We start from the raw sequence: 18,212 nt of genomic DNA, 5'->3' as shown, positions 1-18,212 counted from the left end.
TGGTTTTGATTTAAAGGTTTATTTTATCTATTACCCTGAAATAAATAAAATGATTTAACTTTTTGCTGTACTCAGGGCTCATTGGAGGAGTTGAAGTTATTCCTTGGAGGGACAATGACCCGAGTTGGTGCATTGCAGGAGTGTCCGTTTCAGGGCGATGATGCTCTGAGGAACACAGGTACGATTGAATAAACCTGGACAAAATCCCCCTGACTCACAACAAGCTACTCGCAATGGCTGAAACATTGCCTGGGAATTAATTGCTCCAAGAGCTTGTTGACATTCCCAGGAGACGTTGGGTGTTTCCCTGTCATTTAACCTCCCTCCGGCACCTCCCAAATCCTCCTTTTACTCCAAGGGTGAATGGGTGTTGTTAACCTCTGTCCTGTGCCCAGTGTCCAAAGTTTATCTGTGGTGTCCACTTCCTGTGGCCTGAGTGTCCACTTCCTGTGGCCTGAGTGTCCACTTTCTGTGGCCTGAGTGTCCACTTCCTGTGGCCTGAGTGTCCACTTCCTGTGGCCTGAGTGCCCACTTCCTGTGACCTGAGTGCCCACTTCCTGTGGCCTGAGTGTCCACTTGCTGTGACCTGAGTGTCCACTTCCTGTGGCCTGAGTGTCCACTTCCTGTGGCCTGAGTGCCCACTTCCTGTGACCTGAGCGCCCACTTCCTGTGACCTGAGCGTCCACTTCCTGTGGCTTGAGTGTCCACTTCCTGTGACCTGAGTGTCCACTTCCTGTGGCCTGGGTGTCCACTTCCAGTTGCCTGAGTGCCCACTTCCTGTGGCCTGAGTGCCCACTTCCTGTGGCCTGAGTGTCCACTTCCTGTGGCCTGAGTGCCCACTTCCTGTGCTCAGTGTCTGTGTCTTGTCATCAGATGCCAATATTTGCTTCCAATGCCCCGTCCATTTTTCATTCCAATGGCCAAATCCTGTGTCCAGTGTTGTGTCTCCGCAGTCCAGTGTTCAGTGCGTGATGTTCAGTGTTCACTCTCTGTGTCCAATGCTTATATCAGTGTCCTGAGTCCCATGTCTGGTGTCCAGTTCAGATGATCGCCTCTCATTCCAAATGCTGAACTTGAGCTCCTTCGGGCGGCACGGTGGCGCAGTGGTTAGCACTGCTGCCTCACGGCTCCGAGGTCCTGGGTTCGATCCCGGCCCTGGGTCACTGTCCGTGTGGAGTTTGCACATTCTCCCCGTGTCTGCGTGGGTCCCACCCCCACAACCCAAAGATGAGCCGGGAGGGGGATTGGCCACGCTAAATTGCCCCTTAATTGGAAAAAATGAATTGGGTACTCTAAATTTAAAAAATAAATAAGTTGAGCTCCTTGATGTCTATTTAATGATTTGTCTTCTCTCTTCGCAGTGAATGGTGCAAATTCTGTTCTGGGTAAGTTTTTATCACTTGCTTGGTATACTGCTGAATTACACTCCTACTGGCCCCTTCGATTGCATGGGGTTCTGGGGTAATTTTTACTGAGAAGAACCTTTAATCCTGAATTTATTTAAAAATTTATGTCTGGGTTTCTTATAAACGTAAATTATGATTTGATACTGAAGCCTGACAGTAAAAGACGTGACCGTGCCGGACTTCCTGCGACTAACGGCAGGAGAACGTGAACTGACTTCAGTACCCTACACTGGGGAAGGGAAATCAGCCTGGTTCCTGCTCCTGATCACTGTCCAGTGATCCCTGGGTTAGAGAGAGAGGGGAAATCAGCCTGGTTCCTGCTCCTGATCACTGTCCAGTGATCCCTGGGTTAGAGAGAGAGGGGAAATCATCCAGGGTTCCTGCTCCTGATCACTGTCCAGTGATCCCTGGGTTAGAGAGAGAGAGGGGAAATCAGCCAGGGTTCCTGCTCCTGATCACTGTCCAGTGATCCCTGGGTTAGAGAGAGGGGGGAAATCAGCCAGGGTTCCTGCTCCTGATCACTGTCCAGTGATCCCTGGGTGAGAGAGAGAGAGGAAATCAGCCAGGGTTCCTGCTCCTGATCACTGCCCAGTGATCCCTGGGTTAGAGAGAGAGGGGAAATCAGCCAGGGTTCCTGCTCCTGATCACTGTCCAGTGATCCCTGGGTTAGAGAGAGAGGGGAATTCAGCCAGGGTTCCTGCTCCTGATCACTGTCCAGTGATCCCTGGGTTAGAGAGAGAGGGGAAATCAGCCAGGGTTCCTGCTCCTGATCACTGTCCAGTGACCCCTGGGTTAGAGAGAGAAGGGAAATCAGGCAGGGTTCCTGCTCCTGATCACTGTCCAGTGATCCCTGGGTTAGAGAGAGAGGGGAATTCAGCCAGGGTTCCTGCTCCTGATCACTGTCCAGTGATCCCTGGGTTAGAGAGAGAGAGGAAATCAGCCAGGGTTCCTGCTCCTGATCGCTGTCCAGTGATCCCTGGGTTAGAGAGAGAGGGGAAATCAGCCTGGTTCCTGCTCCTGATCACTGTCCAGTGATCCCTGGGTTAGAGAGAGAGGGGAAATCATCCAGGGTTCCTGCTCCTGATCACTGTCCAGTGATCCCTGGGTTAGAGAGAGAGAGGGGAAATCAGCCAGGGTTCCTGCTCCTGATCACTGTCCAGTGATCCCTGGGTTAGAGAGAGGGGGGAAATCAGCCAGGGTTCCTGCTCCTGATCACTGTCCAGTGATCCCTGGGTGAGAGAGAGAGAGGAAATCAGCCAGGGTTCCTGCTCCTGATCACTGCCCAGTGATCCCTGGGTTAGAGAGAGAGGGGAAATCAGCCAGGGTTCCTGCTCCTGATCACTGTCCAGTGATCCCTGGGTTAGAGAGAGAGGGGAATTCAGCCAGGGTTCCTGCTCCTGATCACTGTCCAGTGATCCCTGGGTTAGAGAGAGAGGGGAAATCAGCCAGGGTTCCTGCTCCTGATCACTGTCCAGTGACCCCTGGGTTAGAGAGAGAGGGGAAATCAGCCACGGTTCCTGCTCCTGATCACTGTCCAGTGATCCCTGGGTTAGAGAGAGAGGGGAATTCAGCCAGGGTTCCTGCTCCTGATCACTGTCCAGTGATCCCTGGGTTAGAGAGAGAGAGGAAATCAGCCAGGGTTCCTGCTCCTGATCGCTGTCCAGTGATCCCTGGGTTAGAGAGAGAGGGGAAATCAGCCAGGGTTCCTGCTCCTGATCACTGTCCAGTGATCCCTGGGTTAGAGAGAGAGGGGAAATCAGCCAGGGTTCCTGCTCCTGATCGCTGTCCAGTGATCCCTGGGTTAGAGAGAGAGAGGGGAAATCAGCCAGGGTTCCTGCTCCTGATCACTGTCCAGTGAGCCCTGGGTTAGAGAGAGAGAGGGGAAATCAGCCAGGGTTCCTGCTCCTGATCACTGTCCAGTGATCCCTGGGTTAGAGAGAGAGAGAGAGGAAATCAGCCAGGGTTCCTGCTCCTGATCACTGTCCAGTGATCCCTGGGTTAGAGAGAGAGAGGGGAAATCAGCCAGGGTTCCTGCTCCTGATCACTGTCCAGTGATCCCTGGGTGAGAGAGAGAGGAGAAATCAGCCAGGGTTCCTGCTCCTGATCACTGTCCAGTGATCCCTGGGTTAGAGAGAGAGGGGGGAAATAAGCCAGGGTTCCTGCTCCTGATCACTGTCCAGTGATCCCTGGGTTAGAGAGAGGGGAAATCAGCCAGGGTTCCTGCTCCTGATCACTGTCCAGTGATCCCTGGGTGAGAGAGAGGGGAAATCAGCCAGGGTTCCTGCTCCTGATCACTGTCCAGTGATCCCTAGGTTCGAGAGAGAGAGGGGAAATCAGCCAGGGTTCCTGCTCCTGATCACTGTCCAGTGATCCCTGGGTTAGAGAGAGAGGGGAAATCAGCCAGGGTTCCTGCTCCTGATCACTGTCCAGTGATCCCTGGGTTAGAGAGAGAGGGGAAATCAGCCAGGGTTCCTGCTCCTGATCACTGTCCAGTGATCCCTGGGTTTGAGAGAGAGAGGGGAAATCAGCCAGGGTTCCTGCTCCTGATCACTGTCCAGTGATCCCTGGGTCAGAGAGAGAGAGGGGGGAAATCAGCCAGGGTTCCTGCTCCTGATCACTGTCCAGTGATCCCTGGGTTAGAGAGAGAGAGAGAGGGGAAATCAGCCAGGGTTCCTGCTCCTGATCACTGTCCAGTGATCCCTGGGTTAGAGAGCGAGAGAGGGGGGAAATCAGCCAGGGTTCCTGCTCCTGATCACTGTCCAGTGATCCCTGGGTTAGAGAGAGAGGGGAAATCAGCCAGGGTTCCTGCTCCTGGTCACTGTCCAGTGATCCCTGGGTTCGAGAGAGAGGGGAAATCAGCCAGGGTTCCTGCTCCTGATCACTGTCCAGTGATCCCTGGGTTAGAGGGAGAGAGGAAATCAGCCAGGGTTCCTGCTCCTGATCACTGTCCAGTGATCCCTGGGTTAGAGAGAGTGGGGAAATCAGCCAGGGTCCCTGCTCCTGATCACTGTCCAGTGATCCCTGGGTTAGAGAGAGGGAAAATCAGCCAGGGTTCCTGTTCCTGATCACTGTCCAGTGATCCCTGGGTTAGAGAGAGATGGGAAATCAGCCAGGGTTCCTGCTCCTGATCACTGTCCAGTGATCCCTGGGTTAGAGAGAGAGGGGAAATCATCCAGGGTTCCTGCTCCTGATCACTGTCCAGTGATCCCTGGATTAGAGAGAGAGAGGGGAAATCAGCCAGAGTTCCTGCTCCTGATCACTGTCCAGTGATCTCTGGGTTAGAGAGAGAGGGGAAATCAGCCAGGGTTCCTACTCCTGATCACTGTCCAATGATCCCTGGGTTAGAGCGAGAGGGGGGAGATCAGCCAGGGTTCCTGCTCCTGATCACTGTCCAGTGATCTCTGGGTTAGAGAGAGAGGGGAAATCAGCCAGGGTTCCTGCTCCTGATCACTGTCCAGTGATCCCTGGGTTAGAGAGAGAGGGGAAATCAGCCAGGAGTCCTGCTCCTGATCACTGTCCAGTGATCCCTGGGTTAGAGAGAGAGGGGAAATCAGCCAGGGTTCCTACTCCTGATCACTGTCTAGTGATCCCTGGGTTAGAGAGAGAGAGAGCGAGGAAATCAGCCAGGGCTCCTGCTCCTGATCACTGTCCAGTGATCCCTGGGTTAGAGAGAGATGGGAAATCAGCCAGGGTTCCTGCTCCTGATCACTGTCCAGCAATCCCTGGGTTAGAGAGAGAGGGGAAATCAGCCAGGGTTCCTGCTCCTGATCATTGTCCAGTGATCCCTGGGTTAGAGAGAGAGGGGAAATCAGCCAGGGTTCCTGCTCCTGATCACTGTCCAGTGATCCCTGGGTTAGAGAGAGAGGGGGGAAATCAGCCAGGGTTCCTGCTCCTGATCACTGTCCAGTGATCCCTGGGTTAGAGAGAGAGGGGAAATCAGCCAGGTTCCTGCTCCTGATCACTGTCCAGTGATCCCTGGGTTAGAGGGAGAGGGGAAATCAGCCAGGGTTCCTGCTCCTGATCACTGTCCAGTGATCCCTGGGTTAGAGGGAGAGGGGAAATCAGCCAGGGTTCCTGCTCCTGATCACTGTCCAGTGATCCCTGGGTTAGAGCGAGAGGGGGGAGATCAGCCAGGGTTCCTGCTCCTGATCACTGTCCAGTGATCTCTGGGTTAGAGAGAGGGGGGAAATCAGCCAGGGTTCCTGCTCCTGATCACTGTCCAGTGATCCCTGGGTTAGAGAGAGAGGGGAAATCAGCCCGGAGTCCTGCTCCTGATCACTGTCCAGTGACCTCTGGGTTAGAGAGAGGGGGGAAATCAGCCAGGTTTCCTGCTCCTGATCACTGTCCAGTGATCCCTGGGTTAGAGAGAGAGAGGGGAAATCAGCCAGGGTTCCTGCTCCTGATCACTGTCCAGCAATCCCTGGGTTAGAGAGAGAGGGGAAATCAGCCAGGATTCCTGCTCCTGATCACTGTACAGTGATCCCTGGATTAGAGAGAGAGAGGAAATCAGCCAGGGTTCCTGCTCCTGATCACTGTCCAGTGATCCCTGGATTAGAGAGAGAGAGGAAATCAGCCAGGGTTCCTGCTCCTGATCACTGTCCAGTGATCCCTGGGTTAGAGAGAGAGGGGAAATCAGCCAGGGTTCCTGCTCCTGATCACTGTCCAGTGATGCCTGGGTTAGAGAGAGAAAGGGGGGAAATCAGCCAGGGTTCCTGCTCCTGATCACTGTCCAGTGATCCCTGGGTTAGAGAGAGAGAGAGGGGGGAAATCAGCCAGGGTTCCTGCTCCTGATCACTGTCCAGTGATCCCTGGGTTGGAGAGAGAGGGGAAATCAGCCAGGGTTCCTGCTCCTGATCACTGTCCAGTGATGCCTGGGTTAGAGAGAGAGGGGACATCAGCCAGGGTTCCTGCTCCTGATCACTGTCCAGTGATCCCTGGGTTAGAGAGAGAGGGGAAATCAGCCAGGGTTCCTGCTCCTGATCACTGTCCAGTGATCCCTGGGTTAGAGAGAGAGAGGGGAAATCAGACAGGGTTCCTGCTCCTGATCACTGTCCAGCGATCACTGGGTTAGAGAGAGAGAGAGGGGAAATCAGCCATGATTCCTGCTCCTGATCACTGTCCAGTGATCCCTGGGTTAGAGAGAGAGGGGAAATCAGCCAGGGTTCCTGCTCCTGATCACTGTCCAGTGACCCCTGGGTTAGAGAGAGAGAGGGGAAATCAGCCAGGGTCCCTGCTCCTGATCACTGTCCAGTGATCCCTGGGTTAGAGAGAGAGGGGAAATCAGCCAGGGTTCCTGCTCCTGATCACTGTCCAGTGACCCCTGGGTTAGAGAGAGAGAGGGGAAATCAGCCAGGTTCCTGCTCCTGATCACTGTCCAGTGATCCCTGGGTTAGAGAGAGAGGGGAAATCATCCAGGGTTCCAGCTCCTGATCACTGTCCAGTGATCCCTGGGTTAGAGAGAGAGGGGAAATCAGCCAGGGTTCCTGCTCCTGATCACTGTCCAGTGATCCCTGGATTAGAGAGAGAGAGGGGAAATCAGCCAGGGTTCCTACTCCTGATCACTGTCCAGTGATCCCTGGGTTAGAGAGAGAGGGGAAATCAGCCAGGGTTCCTGCTCCTGATCACTGTCCAGTGATCCCTGGGTTAGAGAGAGAGAGGGGAAATCAGCCAGGGTTCCTACTCCTGATCACTGTCCAGTGATCAGTGGGTTAGTGAGAGAGAGGGGAAATCAGCCAAGGCTCCTGCTCCTGATCACTGTCCAGTGATCCCTGGGTTAGAGAGAGAGAGGGGAAATCAGCCAGGGTTCCTACTCCTGATCACTGTCCAGTGATCCCTGGGTTAGAGGGAGAGTGGAAATCAGCCAGGGTTCCTGCTCCTGATCACTGTCCAGTGATCCCTGGGTTAGAGAGAGAGGGGGGGAAATCAGCCAGGGTTCCTGCTCCTGATCACTGTCCAGTGATCCCTGGGTTAGAGGGAGAGGGGAAATCAGCCAGGGTTCCTGGTCACTGTCCAGTGATCCCTGGGTTAGAGAGAGAGAAGGGAAATCAGCCAGGGATCCTGCTCCTGATCACTGTCCAGTGATCCCTGGGTTAGAGAGAGAGAGGGGAAATCAGCCAGGGTTCCTGCTCCTGATCACTGTCCAGTGAGCCCTGGGTTAGAGAGAGAGAGGGGAAATCAGCCAGGGTTCCTGCTCCTGATCACTGTCCAGTGATCCCTGGGTTAGAGAGCGAGAGAGGGGGGAAATCAGCCAGGGTTCCTGCTCCTGATCACTGTCCAGTGATCCCTGGGATAGAGAGAGAGGGGAAATCAGCCAGGGTTCCTGCTCCTGATCACTGTCCAGTGATCCTTGGGTTAGAGAGAGAGAGAGAGGGGAAATCAGCCAGGGTCCCTGCTCCTGATCACTGTCCAGTGATCCCTGGGTTAGAGGGAGAGAGGAAATCAGCCAGGGTTCCTGCTCCTGATCACTGTCCAGTGATCCCTGGGTTAGAGAGAGTGGGGAAATCAGCCAGGGTCCCTGCTCCTGATCACTGTCCAGTGATCCCTGGGTTAGAGAGAGGGAAAATCAGCCAGGGTTCCTGCTCCTGATCACTGTCCAGTGATCCCTGGGTGTTAGAGAGATGGGAAATCAGCCAGGGTTCCTGCTCCTGATCACTGTCCAGTGATCCCTGGGTTAGAGAGAGAGGGGAAATCAGCCAGGGTTCCTGCTCCTGATCACTGTCCAGTGATCCCTGGGTTAGAGAGAGAGGGGAAATCATCCAGGGTTCCTGCTCCTGATCACTGTCCAGTGATCCCTGGATTAGAGAGAGAGAGGGGAAATCAGCCAGGGTTCCTGCTCCTGATCACTGTCCAGTGATCTCTGGGTTAGAGAGAGAGGGGAAATCAGCCAGGGTTCCTGCTCCTGATCACTGTCCAATGATCCCTGGGTTAGAGAGAGAGGGGAAATCAGCCAGAGTTCCTGCTCCTGATCACCGTCCAGTGATCTCTGGGTTAGAGAGAGAGGGGAAATCAGCCAGGGTTCCTGCTCCTGATCACTGTCCAGTGATCCCTGGGTTCGAGAGAGAGGGGAAATCAGCCCGGGTTCCTGCTCCTGAGCACTGTCCAGTGATCCCTGGGTTAGAGAGAGGGAAAATCAGCCAGGGATCCTGCTCCTGATCACTGTCCAGTGATCCCTGGGTTAGAGAGAGATGGGAAATCAGCCAGGGTTCCTGCTCCTGATCACTGTCCAGCAATCCCTGGGTTAGAGAGAGAGGGGAAATCAGCCAGGGTTCCTGCTCCTGATCACTGTCAAGTGATGCCTGGGTTAGAGAGAGAGAGGAGCGGAAATCAGCCAGGGTTCCTGCTCCTGATCACTGTCCAGTGATCATGGGTTAGAGAGAGAGGGGAAATCAGCCAGGTTCCTGCTCCTGATCACTGTCCAGCAATCCCTGGGTTAGAGAGAGAGGGGAAATCAGCCAGGGTTCCTGCTCCTGATCACTGTCCAGCAATCCCTGGGTTAGAGAGAGAGAGGGGGGACATCAGCCAGGGTTCCTGCTCCTGATCACTGTCCAGTGATCCCTGGGTTAGAGAGAGAGGGGAAATCAGCCAGGGTTCCTGCTCCTGATCACTGTCCAGTGATCCCTGGGTTAGAGAGAGAGGGGAAATCAGCCAGGGTTCCTGCTCCTGATCACTGTCCAGTGATCCCTGGGTTAGAGGGAGAGGGGAAATCAGCCAGGGTTCCTGCTCCTGATCACTGTCCAGTGATCCCTGGGTTAGAGGGAGAGGGGAAATCAGCCAGGGTTCCTGCTCCTGATCACTGTCCAGTGATCCCTGGGTTAGAGAGAGAGGGGAAATCAGCCAGGAGTCCTGCTCCTGATCACTGTCCAGTGACCTCTGGGTTAGAGAGAGGGGTAAATCAGCCAGGTTTCCTGCTCCTGATCACTGTCCAGTGATCCCTGGGTTAGAGAGAGAGAGGGGAAATCAGCCAGGGTTCCTGCTCCTGATCACTGTCCAGCAATCCCTGGGTTAGAGAGAGAGGGAAAATCAGCCAGGGTTCCTGCTCCTGATCACTGTCCAGTGATCCCTGGATTAGAGAGAGAGAGGAAATCAGCCAGGGTTCCTGCTCCTGATCACTGTCCAGCAATCCCTGGGTTAGAGAGAGAGGGAAAATCAGCCAGGGTTCCTGCTCCTGATCACTGTCCAGTGATCCCTGGGTTGGATAGAGAGGGGAAATCAGCCAGGGTTCCTGCTCCTGATCACTGTCCAGTGATCCCTGGGTTAGAGAGAGAGGGGAAATCAGCCAGGGTTCCTGCTCCTGATCACTGTCCAGTGATGCCTGGGTTAGAGAGAGAAAGGGGGGAAATCAGCCAGGGTTCCTGCTCCTGATCACTGTCCAGTGATCCCTGGGTAAGAGAGAGAGAGAGGGGGGAAATCAGCCAGGGTTCCTGCTCCTGATCACTGTCCAGTGATCCCTGGGTTGGAGAGAGAGGGGAAATCAGCCAGGGTTCCTGCTCCTGATCACTGTCCAGTGATGCCTGGGTTAGAGAGAGAGGGGACATCAGCCAGGGTTCCTGCTCCTGATCACTGTCCAGTGATCCCTGGGTTAGAGAGAGAGGGGGGGAAATCAGCCAGGGTTCCTGCTCCTGATCACTGTCCAGCGATCACTGGGTTAGAGAGAGAGAGAGGGGAAATCAGCCAGGGTTCCTGCTCCTGATCACTGTCCAGTGATCCCTGGGTTAGAGAGAGAGAGGAAATCAGCCAGGGTTCCTGCTCCTGATCACTGTCCAGTGACCCCTGGGTTAGAGAGAGAGAGGGGAAATCAGCCAGGGTTCCTGCTCCTGATCACTGTCCAGTGACCCCTGGGTTAGAGAGAGAGAGGGGAAATCAGCCAGGGTTCCTGCTCCTGATCACTGTCCAGTGATCCCTGGGTTAGAGAGAGAGGGGACATCAGCCAGGGTTCCTGCTCCTGATCACTGTCCAGTGATCCCTGGGTTAGAGAGAGAGGGGACATCAGCCAGGGTTCCTGCTCCTGATCACTGTCCAGTGATCCCTGGGTTAGAGAGAGAGAGGGGAAATCAGCCAGGTTCCTGCTCCTGATCACTGTCCAGTGATCAGTGGGTTAGTGAGAGAGAGGGGAAATCAGCCAGGGTTCCTGCTCCTGATCACTGTCCAGTGATCCCTGGGTTAGAGAGAGAGGGGAAATCAGCCAGGGTTCCTACTCCTGATCACTGTCCAGTGATCCCTGGGTTAGAGAGAGAGAGGGGAAATCAGCCAGGGTTCCTACTCCTGATCACTGTCCAGTGATCCCTGGGTTAGAGGTAGAGTGGAAATCAGCCAGGGTTCCTGCTCCTGATCACTGTCCAGTGATCCCTGGGTTAGAGAGAGAGGGGGGAAATCAGCCAGGGTTCCTGCTCCTGATCACTGTCCAGTGATCCCTGGGTTAGAGGGAGAGGGGAAATCAGCCAGGGTTCCTGGTCACTGTCCAGTGATCCCTGGGTTAGAGAGAGAGAAGGGAAATCAGCCAGGGAGCCTGCTCCTGATCACTGTCCAGTGAGCCCTGGGTTAGAGAGAGAGAGGGGAAATCAGCCAGGGTTCCTGCTCCTGATCACTGTCCAGTGATCCCTGGGTTAGAGAGAGAGAGGGGAAATCAGCCAGGGTTCCTGCTCCTGATCACTGTCCAGTGAGCCCTGGGTTAGAGAGAGAGAGGGGAAATCAGCCAGGGTTCCTGCTCCTGATCACTGTACAGTGATCCCTGGGTTAGAGAGCGAGAGAGGGGGGAAATCAGCCAGGGTTCCTGCTCCTGATCACTGTCCAGTGATCCCTGGGTTAGAGAGAGAGGGGAAATCAGCCAGGGTTCCTGCTCCTGGTCACTGTCCAGTGATCCCTGGGTTAGAGAGAGAGGGGAAATCAGCCAGGGTTCCTGCTCCTGATCACTGTCCAGTGATCCTTGGGTTAGAGAGAGAGAGAGAGGGGAAATCAGCCAGGGTCCCTGCTCCTGATCACTGTCCAGTGATCCCTGGGTTAGAGGGAGAGAGGAAATCAGCCAGGGTTCCTGCTCCTGATCACTGTCCAGTGATCCCTGGGTTAGAGAGAGGGAAAATCAGCCAGGGTTCCTGCTCCTGATCACTGTCCAGTGATCCCTGGGTGTTAGAGAGATGGGAAATCAGCCAGGGTTCCTGCTCCTGATCACTGTCCAGTGATCCCTGGGTTAGAGAGAGAGAGGGGAAATCAACCAGAGTTCCTGCTCCTGATCACTGTCCAGTGATCTCTGGGTTAGAGAGAGAGGGGAAATCAGCCAGGGTTCCTGCTCCTGATCACTGTCCAATGATCCCTGGGTTAGAGAGAGAGGGGAAATCAGCCAGAGTTCCTGCTCCTGATCACCGTCCAGTGATCTCTGGGTTAGAGAGAGAGGGGAAATCAGCCAGGGTTCCTGCTCCTGATCACTGTCCAGTGATCCCTGGGTTCGAGAGAGAGGGGAAATCAGCCAGGGTTCCTGCTCCTGATCACTGTCCAGTGATCCCTGGGTTAGAGAGAGGGAAAATCAGCCAGGGATCCTGCTCCTGATCACTGTCCAGTGATCCCTGGGTTAGAGAGAGATGGGAAATCAGCCAGGGTTCCTGCTCCTGATCACTGTCCAGCAATCCCTGGGTTAAAGAGAGAGGGGAAATCAGCCAGGGTTCCTGCTCCTGATCACTGTCCAGTGATCCCTGGGTTAGAGAGAGAGAGGAGCGGAAATCAGCCAGGGTTCCTGCTCCTGATCACTGTCCAGTGATCCCTGGGTTAGAGGGAGAGTGGAAATCAGCCAGGGTTCCTGCTCCTGATCACTGTCCAGTGATCCCTGGGTTAGAGAGAGAGGGGGGAAATCAGCCAGGGTTCCTGCTCCTGATCACTGTCCAGTGATCCCTGGGTTAGAGGGAGAGGGGAAATCAGCCAGGGTTCCTGGTCACTGTCCAGTGATCCCTGGGTTAGAGAGAGAGAAGGGAAATCAGCCAGGGAGCCTGCTCCTGATCACTGTCCAGTGAGCCCTGGGTTAGAGAGAGAGAGGGGAAATCAGCCAGGGTTCCTGCTCCTGATCACTGTCCAGTGATCCCTGGGTTAGAGAGAGAGAGGGGAAATCAGCCAGGGTTCCTGCTCCTGATCACTGTCCAGTGAGCCCTGGGTTAGAGAGAGAGAGGGGAAATCAGCCAGGGTTCCTGCTCCTGATCACTGTCCAGTGATCCCTGGGTTAGAGAGCGAGAGAGGGGGGAAATCAGCCAGGGTTCCTGCTCCTGATCACTGTCCAGTGATCCCTGGGTTAGAGAGAGAGGGGAAATCAGCCAGGGTTCCTGCTCCTGGTCACTGTCCAGTGATCCCTGGGTTAGAGAGAGAGGGGAAATCAGCCAGGGTTCCTGCTCCTGATCACTGTCCAGTGATCCTTGGGTTAGAGAGAGAGAGAGAGGGGAAATCAGCCAGGGTCCCTGCTCCTGATCACTGTCCAGTGATCCCTGGGTTAGAGGGAGAGAGGAAATCAGCCAGGGTTCCTGCTCCTGATCACTGTCCAGTGATCCCTGGGTTAGAGAGAGGGAAAATCAGCCAGGGTTCCTGCTCCTGATCACTGTCCAGTGATCCCTCGGTGTTAGAGAGATGGGAAATCAGCCAGGGTTCCTGCTCCTGATCACTGTCCAGTGATCCCTGGGTTAGAGAGAGAGAGGGGAAATCAGCCAGGGTTCCTGCTCCTGATCACTGTCCAGTGATCTCTGGGTTAGAGAGAGAGGGGAAATCAGCCAGGGTCCCTGCTCCTGATCACTGTCCAGTGATCATGGGTTAGAGAGAGAGGGGAAATCAGCCAGGTTCCTGCTCCTGATCACTGTCCAGCAATCCCTGGGTTAGAGAGAGAGGGGAAATCAGCCAGGGTTCCTGCTCCTGATCACTGTCCAGCAATCCCTGGGTTAGAGAGAGAGGGGAAATCAGCCAGTGTTCCTGCTCCTGATCACTGTCCAGTGATCCCTGGGTTAGAGGGAGAGGGGAAATCAGCCAGGGTTCCTGCTCCTGATCACTGTCCAGTGATCCCTGGGTTAGAGGGAGAGGGGAAATCAGCCAGGGTTCCTGCTCCTGATCACTGTCCAGTGATCCCTGGGTTAGAGAGAGAGGGGAAATCAGCCAGGAGTCCTGCTCCTGATCACTGTCCAGTGACCTCTGGGTTAGAGAGAGGGGTAAATCAGCCAGGTTTCCTGCTCCTGATCACTGTCCAGTGATCCCTGGGTTAGAGAGAGAGAGGGGAAATCAGCCAGGGTTCCTGCTCCTGATCACTGTCCAGCAATCCCTGGGTTAGAGAGAGAGGGGAAATCAGCCAGGGTTCCTGCTCCTGATCACTGTCCAGTGATCCCTGGATTAGAGAGAGAGAGGAAATCAGCCAGGGTTCCTGATATTGATCACTGTCCAGTGATCCCTGGATTAGAGAGAGAGAGGAAATCAGCCAGGGTTCCTGCTCCTGATCACTGTCCAGTGATCCCTGGGTTGGATAGAGAGGGGAAATCAGCCAGGGTTCCTGCTCCTGATCACTGTCCAGTGATCCCTGGGTCAGAGAGAGAGGGGAAATCAGCCAGGGTTCCTGCTCCTGATCACTGTCCAGTGATCCCTGGGTTAGAGAGAGAGAGGGGAAATCAGCCAGGGTTCCTGCTCCTGATCACTGTCCAGTGATCCCTGGGTTAGAGAGAGAGGGGAAATCAGCCAGGGTTCCTGCTCCTGATCACTGTCCAGTGATCCCTGGGTTAGAGAGAGAGAGAGGGGGGAAATCAGCCAGGGTTCCTGCTCCTGATCACTGTCCAGTGATCCCTCGGTTGGAGAGAGAGGGGAAATCAGCCAGGGTTCCTGCTCCTGATCACTGTCCAGTGATCCCTGGGTTAGAGAGAGAGGGGAAATCAGCCAGGGTTCCTGCTCCTGATCACTGTCCAGTGATGCCTGGGTTAGAGAGAGAGGGGACATCAGCCAGGGTTCCTGCTCCTGATCACTGTCCAGTGATCCCTGGGTTAGAGAGAGAGGGGAAATCAGCCAGGGTTCCTGCTCCTGATCACTGTCCAGTGATCCCTGGGTTTGAGAGAGAGAGGGGGGAAATCAGCCAGGGTTCCTGCTCCTGATCACTGTCCAGCGATCACTGGGTTAGAGAGAGAGAGAGGGTAAATCAGCCAGGGTTCCTGCTCCTGATCACTGTCCAGTGATCCCTGGGTTAGAGAGAGAGAGGAAATCAGCCAGGGTTCCTGCTCCTGATCACTGTCCAGTGATCCCTGGGTTAGAGAGAGAGAGGGGAAATCAGCCAGGTTCCTGCTCCTGATCATTGTCCAGTGATCCCTGGGTTAGAGAGAGAGGGGAAATCAGCCAGGGTTCCTGCTCCTGATCACTGTCCAGTGATCCCTGGGTTAGAGAGAGAGAGGGGAAATCAGCCAGGGTTCCTACTCCTGATCACTGTCCAGTGATCAGTGGGTTAGTGAGAGAGAGGGGAAATCAGCCAGGGTTCCTGCTCCTGATCACTGTCCAGTGATCCCTGGGTTAGAGAGAGAGGGGAAATCAGCCAGGGTTCCTGCTCCTGATCACTGTCCAGTGATCCCTGGGTTAGAGGGAGAGTGGAAATCAGCCAGGGTTCCTGCTCCTGATCACTGTCCAGTGATCCCTGGGTTAGAGAGAGAGGGGGGGAAATCAGCCAGGGTTCCTGCTCCTGATCACTGTCCAGTGATCCCTGGGTTAGAGGGAGAGGGGAAATCAGCCAGGGTTCCTGGTCACTGTCCAGTGATCCCTGGGTTAGAGAGAGAGAAGGGAAATCAGCCAGGGATCCTGCTCCTGATCACTGTCCAGTGATCCCTGGGTTAGAGAGAGAGAGGGGAAATCAGCCAGGGTTCCTGCTCCTGATCACTGTCCAGTGATCCCTGGGTTAGAGAGAGAGGGGGGAATTCAGCTAGGGTTCCTGATCACTGTCCAGTGATCCCTGGGTTAGAGAGAGAGAGGGGAAATCAGCCAGGGTTCCTGCTGCTGATCACTGTCCAGTGATCCCTGGGTGAGAGAGAGGGGGGAAATCAGCCAGGGTTCCTGCTCCTGATCACTGTCCAGTGATCCCTGGGTTAGAGAGAGAGGGGAAATCAGCCAGGGTTCCTGCTCCTGATCACTGTCCAGTGATCCCTGGGTTAGAGAGAGAGGGGAAATCAGCCAGGGTTCCTGCTCCTGATCACTGTCCAGTGATCCCTGGGTGAGAGAGAGGGGGGAAATCAGCCAGGGTTCCTGCTCCTGATCACTGTCCAGTGATCCCTGGGTTAGAGAGAGAGGGGAAATCAGCCAGGGTTCCTGTTCCTGATCACTGTCCAGTGATCCCTGGGTTAGAGAGAGAGAGGGGAAATCAGCCAGGGTTCCTGCTCCTGATCACTGTCCAGTGAGCCCTGGGTTAGAGAGAGAGAGGGGAAATCAGCCAGGGTTCCTGCTCCTGATCACTGTCCAGTGATCCCTGGGTTAGAGAGCGAGAGAGGGGGGAAATCAGCCATGGTTCCTGCTCCTGATCACTGTCCAGTGATCCCTGGGTTAGAGAGAGAGGGGAAATCAGCCAGGGTTCCTGCTCCTGGTCACTGTCCAGTGATCCCTGGGTTAGAGAGAGAGGGGAAATCAGCCAGGGTTCCTGCTCCTGATCACTGTCCAGTGATCCTTGGGTTAGAGAGAGAGAGAGAGAGAGGGGAAATCAGCCAGGGTCCCTGATCCTGATCACTGTCCAGTGATCCCTGGGTTAGAGAGAGAGGGGGGGAAATCAGCCAGGGTTCCTGCTCCTGATCACTGTCCAGCGATCACTGGGTTAGAGAGAGAGAGAGGGGAAATCAGCCAGGGTTCCTGCTCCTGATCACTGTCCAGTGATCCCTGGGTTAGAGAGAGAGAGGAAATCAGCCAGGGTTCCTGCTCCTGATCACTGTCCAGTGATCCCTCGGTTAGAGAGAGTGAGGAAATCAGCCAGGGTTCCTGCTCCTGATCACTGTCCAGTGATCCCTGGGTTAGAGAGAGAGGGGGGAATCAGCCATGATTCCTGCTCCTGATCACTGTCCAGTGATCCCTGGGTTAGAGAGAGAGGGGAAATCAGCCAGGGTCCCTGCTCCTGATCACTGTCCAGTGACCCCTGGGTTAGAGGGAGAGAGGGGAAATCAGCCAGGTTCCTCCTCCTGATCACTGTCCAGTGATCCCTGGGTTAGAGAGAGAGGGGACATCAGCCAGGGTTCCTGCTCCTGATCACTGTCCAGTGATCCCTGGGTTAGAGAGAGAGAGGGGAAATCAGCCAGGGTTCCTGCTCCTGATCACTGTCCAGTGATCCCTGGGTTAGAGAGAGAGAGGGGAAATCAGCCAGGGTTCCTACTCCTGATCACTGTCCAGTGATCAGTGGGTTAGTGAGAGAGAGGGGAAATCAGCCAGGGTTCCTGCTCCTGATCACTGTCCAGTGATCCCTGGGTTAGAGAGAGAGAGGGGAAATCAGCCAGGGTTCCTACTCCTGATCACTGTCCAGTGATCAGTGGGTTAGTGAGAGAGAGGGGAAATCAGCCAGGGTTCCTGCTCCTGATCACTGTCCAGTGATCCCTGGGTTAGAGAGAGAGAGGGGAAATCAGCCAGGGTTCCTGCTCCTGATCACTGTCCAGTGATCAGTGGGTTAGTGAGAGAGAGGGGAAATCAGCCAGGGTTCCTGCTCCTGATCACTGTCCAGTGATCCCTGGGTTAGAGAGAGAGGGGAAATCAGCCAGGGTTCCTGCTCCTGATCACTGTCCAGTGATCCCTGGGTTAGAGAGAGAGTGGAAATCAGCCAGGGTTCCTGCTCCTGATCACTGTCCAGTGATCCCTGGGTTAGAGAGAGAGGGGGGGAAATCAGCCAGGGTTCCTGCTCCTGATCACTGTCCAGTGATCCCTGGGTTAGAGGGAGAGGGGAAATCAGCCAGGGTTCCTGGTCACTGTCCAGTGATCCCTGGGTTAGAGAGAGAGAAGGGAAATCAGCCAGGGATCCTGCTCCTGATCACTGTCCAGTGATCCCTGGGTTAGAGAGAGAGAGGGGAAATCAGCCAGGGTTCCTGCTCCTGATCACTGTCCAGTGATCCCTGGGTTAGAGAGAGAGGGGGGAAATCAGCTAGGGTTCCTGATCACTGTCCAGTGATCCCTGGGTTAGAGAGAGAGAGGGGAAATCAGCCAGGGTTCCTGCTGCTGATCACTGTCCAGTGATCCCTGGGTGAGAGAGAGGGGGGAAATCAGCCAGGGTTCCTGCTCCAGATCACTGTCCAGTGATCCCTGGGTTAGAGAGAGAGGGGAAATCAGCCAGGGTTCCTGCTCCTGATCACTGTCCAGTGATCCCTGGGTTAGAGAGAGAGGGGAAATCAGCCAGGGTTCCTGCTCCTGATCACTGTCCAGTGATCCCTGGGTGAGAGAGAGGGGGGAAATCAGCCAGGGTTCCTGCTCCTGATCACTGTCCAGTGATCCCTGGGTTAGAGAGAGAGGGGAAATCAGCCAGGGTTCCTGTTCCTGATCACTGTCCAGTGATCCCTGGGTTAGAAAGAGAGAGGGGAAATCAGCCAGGGTTCCTGCTCCTGATCACTGTCCAGTGAGCCCTGGGTTAGAGAGAGGGAGGGGAAATCAGCCAGGGTTCCTGCTCCTGATCACTGTCCAGTGATCCCTGGGTTAGAGAGCGAGAGAGGGGGGAAATCAGCCAGGGTTCCTGCTCCTGATCACTGTCCAGTGATCCCTGGGTTAGAGAGAGAGGGGAAATCAGCCAGGGTTCCTGCTCCTGATCACTGTCCAGTGATCCTTGGGTTAGAGAGAGAGAGAGAGGGGAAATCAGCCAGGGTCCCTGCT

General features: G+C 54.9%; 1 protein-coding gene across 2 annotated transcripts in view; it reads left to right on the top strand.

Annotated features, from left to right (window-relative positions):
* The window catches only part of LOC140403034 (thrombospondin-3-like), a 99,866-nt gene that overhangs the window by 7,465 nt on the left and 74,189 nt on the right, over positions 1 to 18,212 (top strand). For both annotated transcript variants that reach the window (XM_072490713.1, XM_072490712.1), the window contains exons 4-5: positions 76 to 178; positions 1,362 to 1,385. In XM_072490713.1, the coding sequence (XP_072346814.1) occupies positions 76 to 178; positions 1,362 to 1,385 (127 nt within the window). The remainder of the gene's footprint in view (positions 1 to 75; positions 179 to 1,361; positions 1,386 to 18,212) is intronic.

This window comes from Scyliorhinus torazame, chromosome 26, assembly GCF_047496885.1.
Source record: "Scyliorhinus torazame isolate Kashiwa2021f chromosome 26, sScyTor2.1, whole genome shotgun sequence".
NCBI lineage: Eukaryota > Metazoa > Chordata > Chondrichthyes > Carcharhiniformes > Scyliorhinidae > Scyliorhinus > Scyliorhinus torazame.
This window is presented reverse-complemented; position numbering and strand designations above follow the sequence as displayed.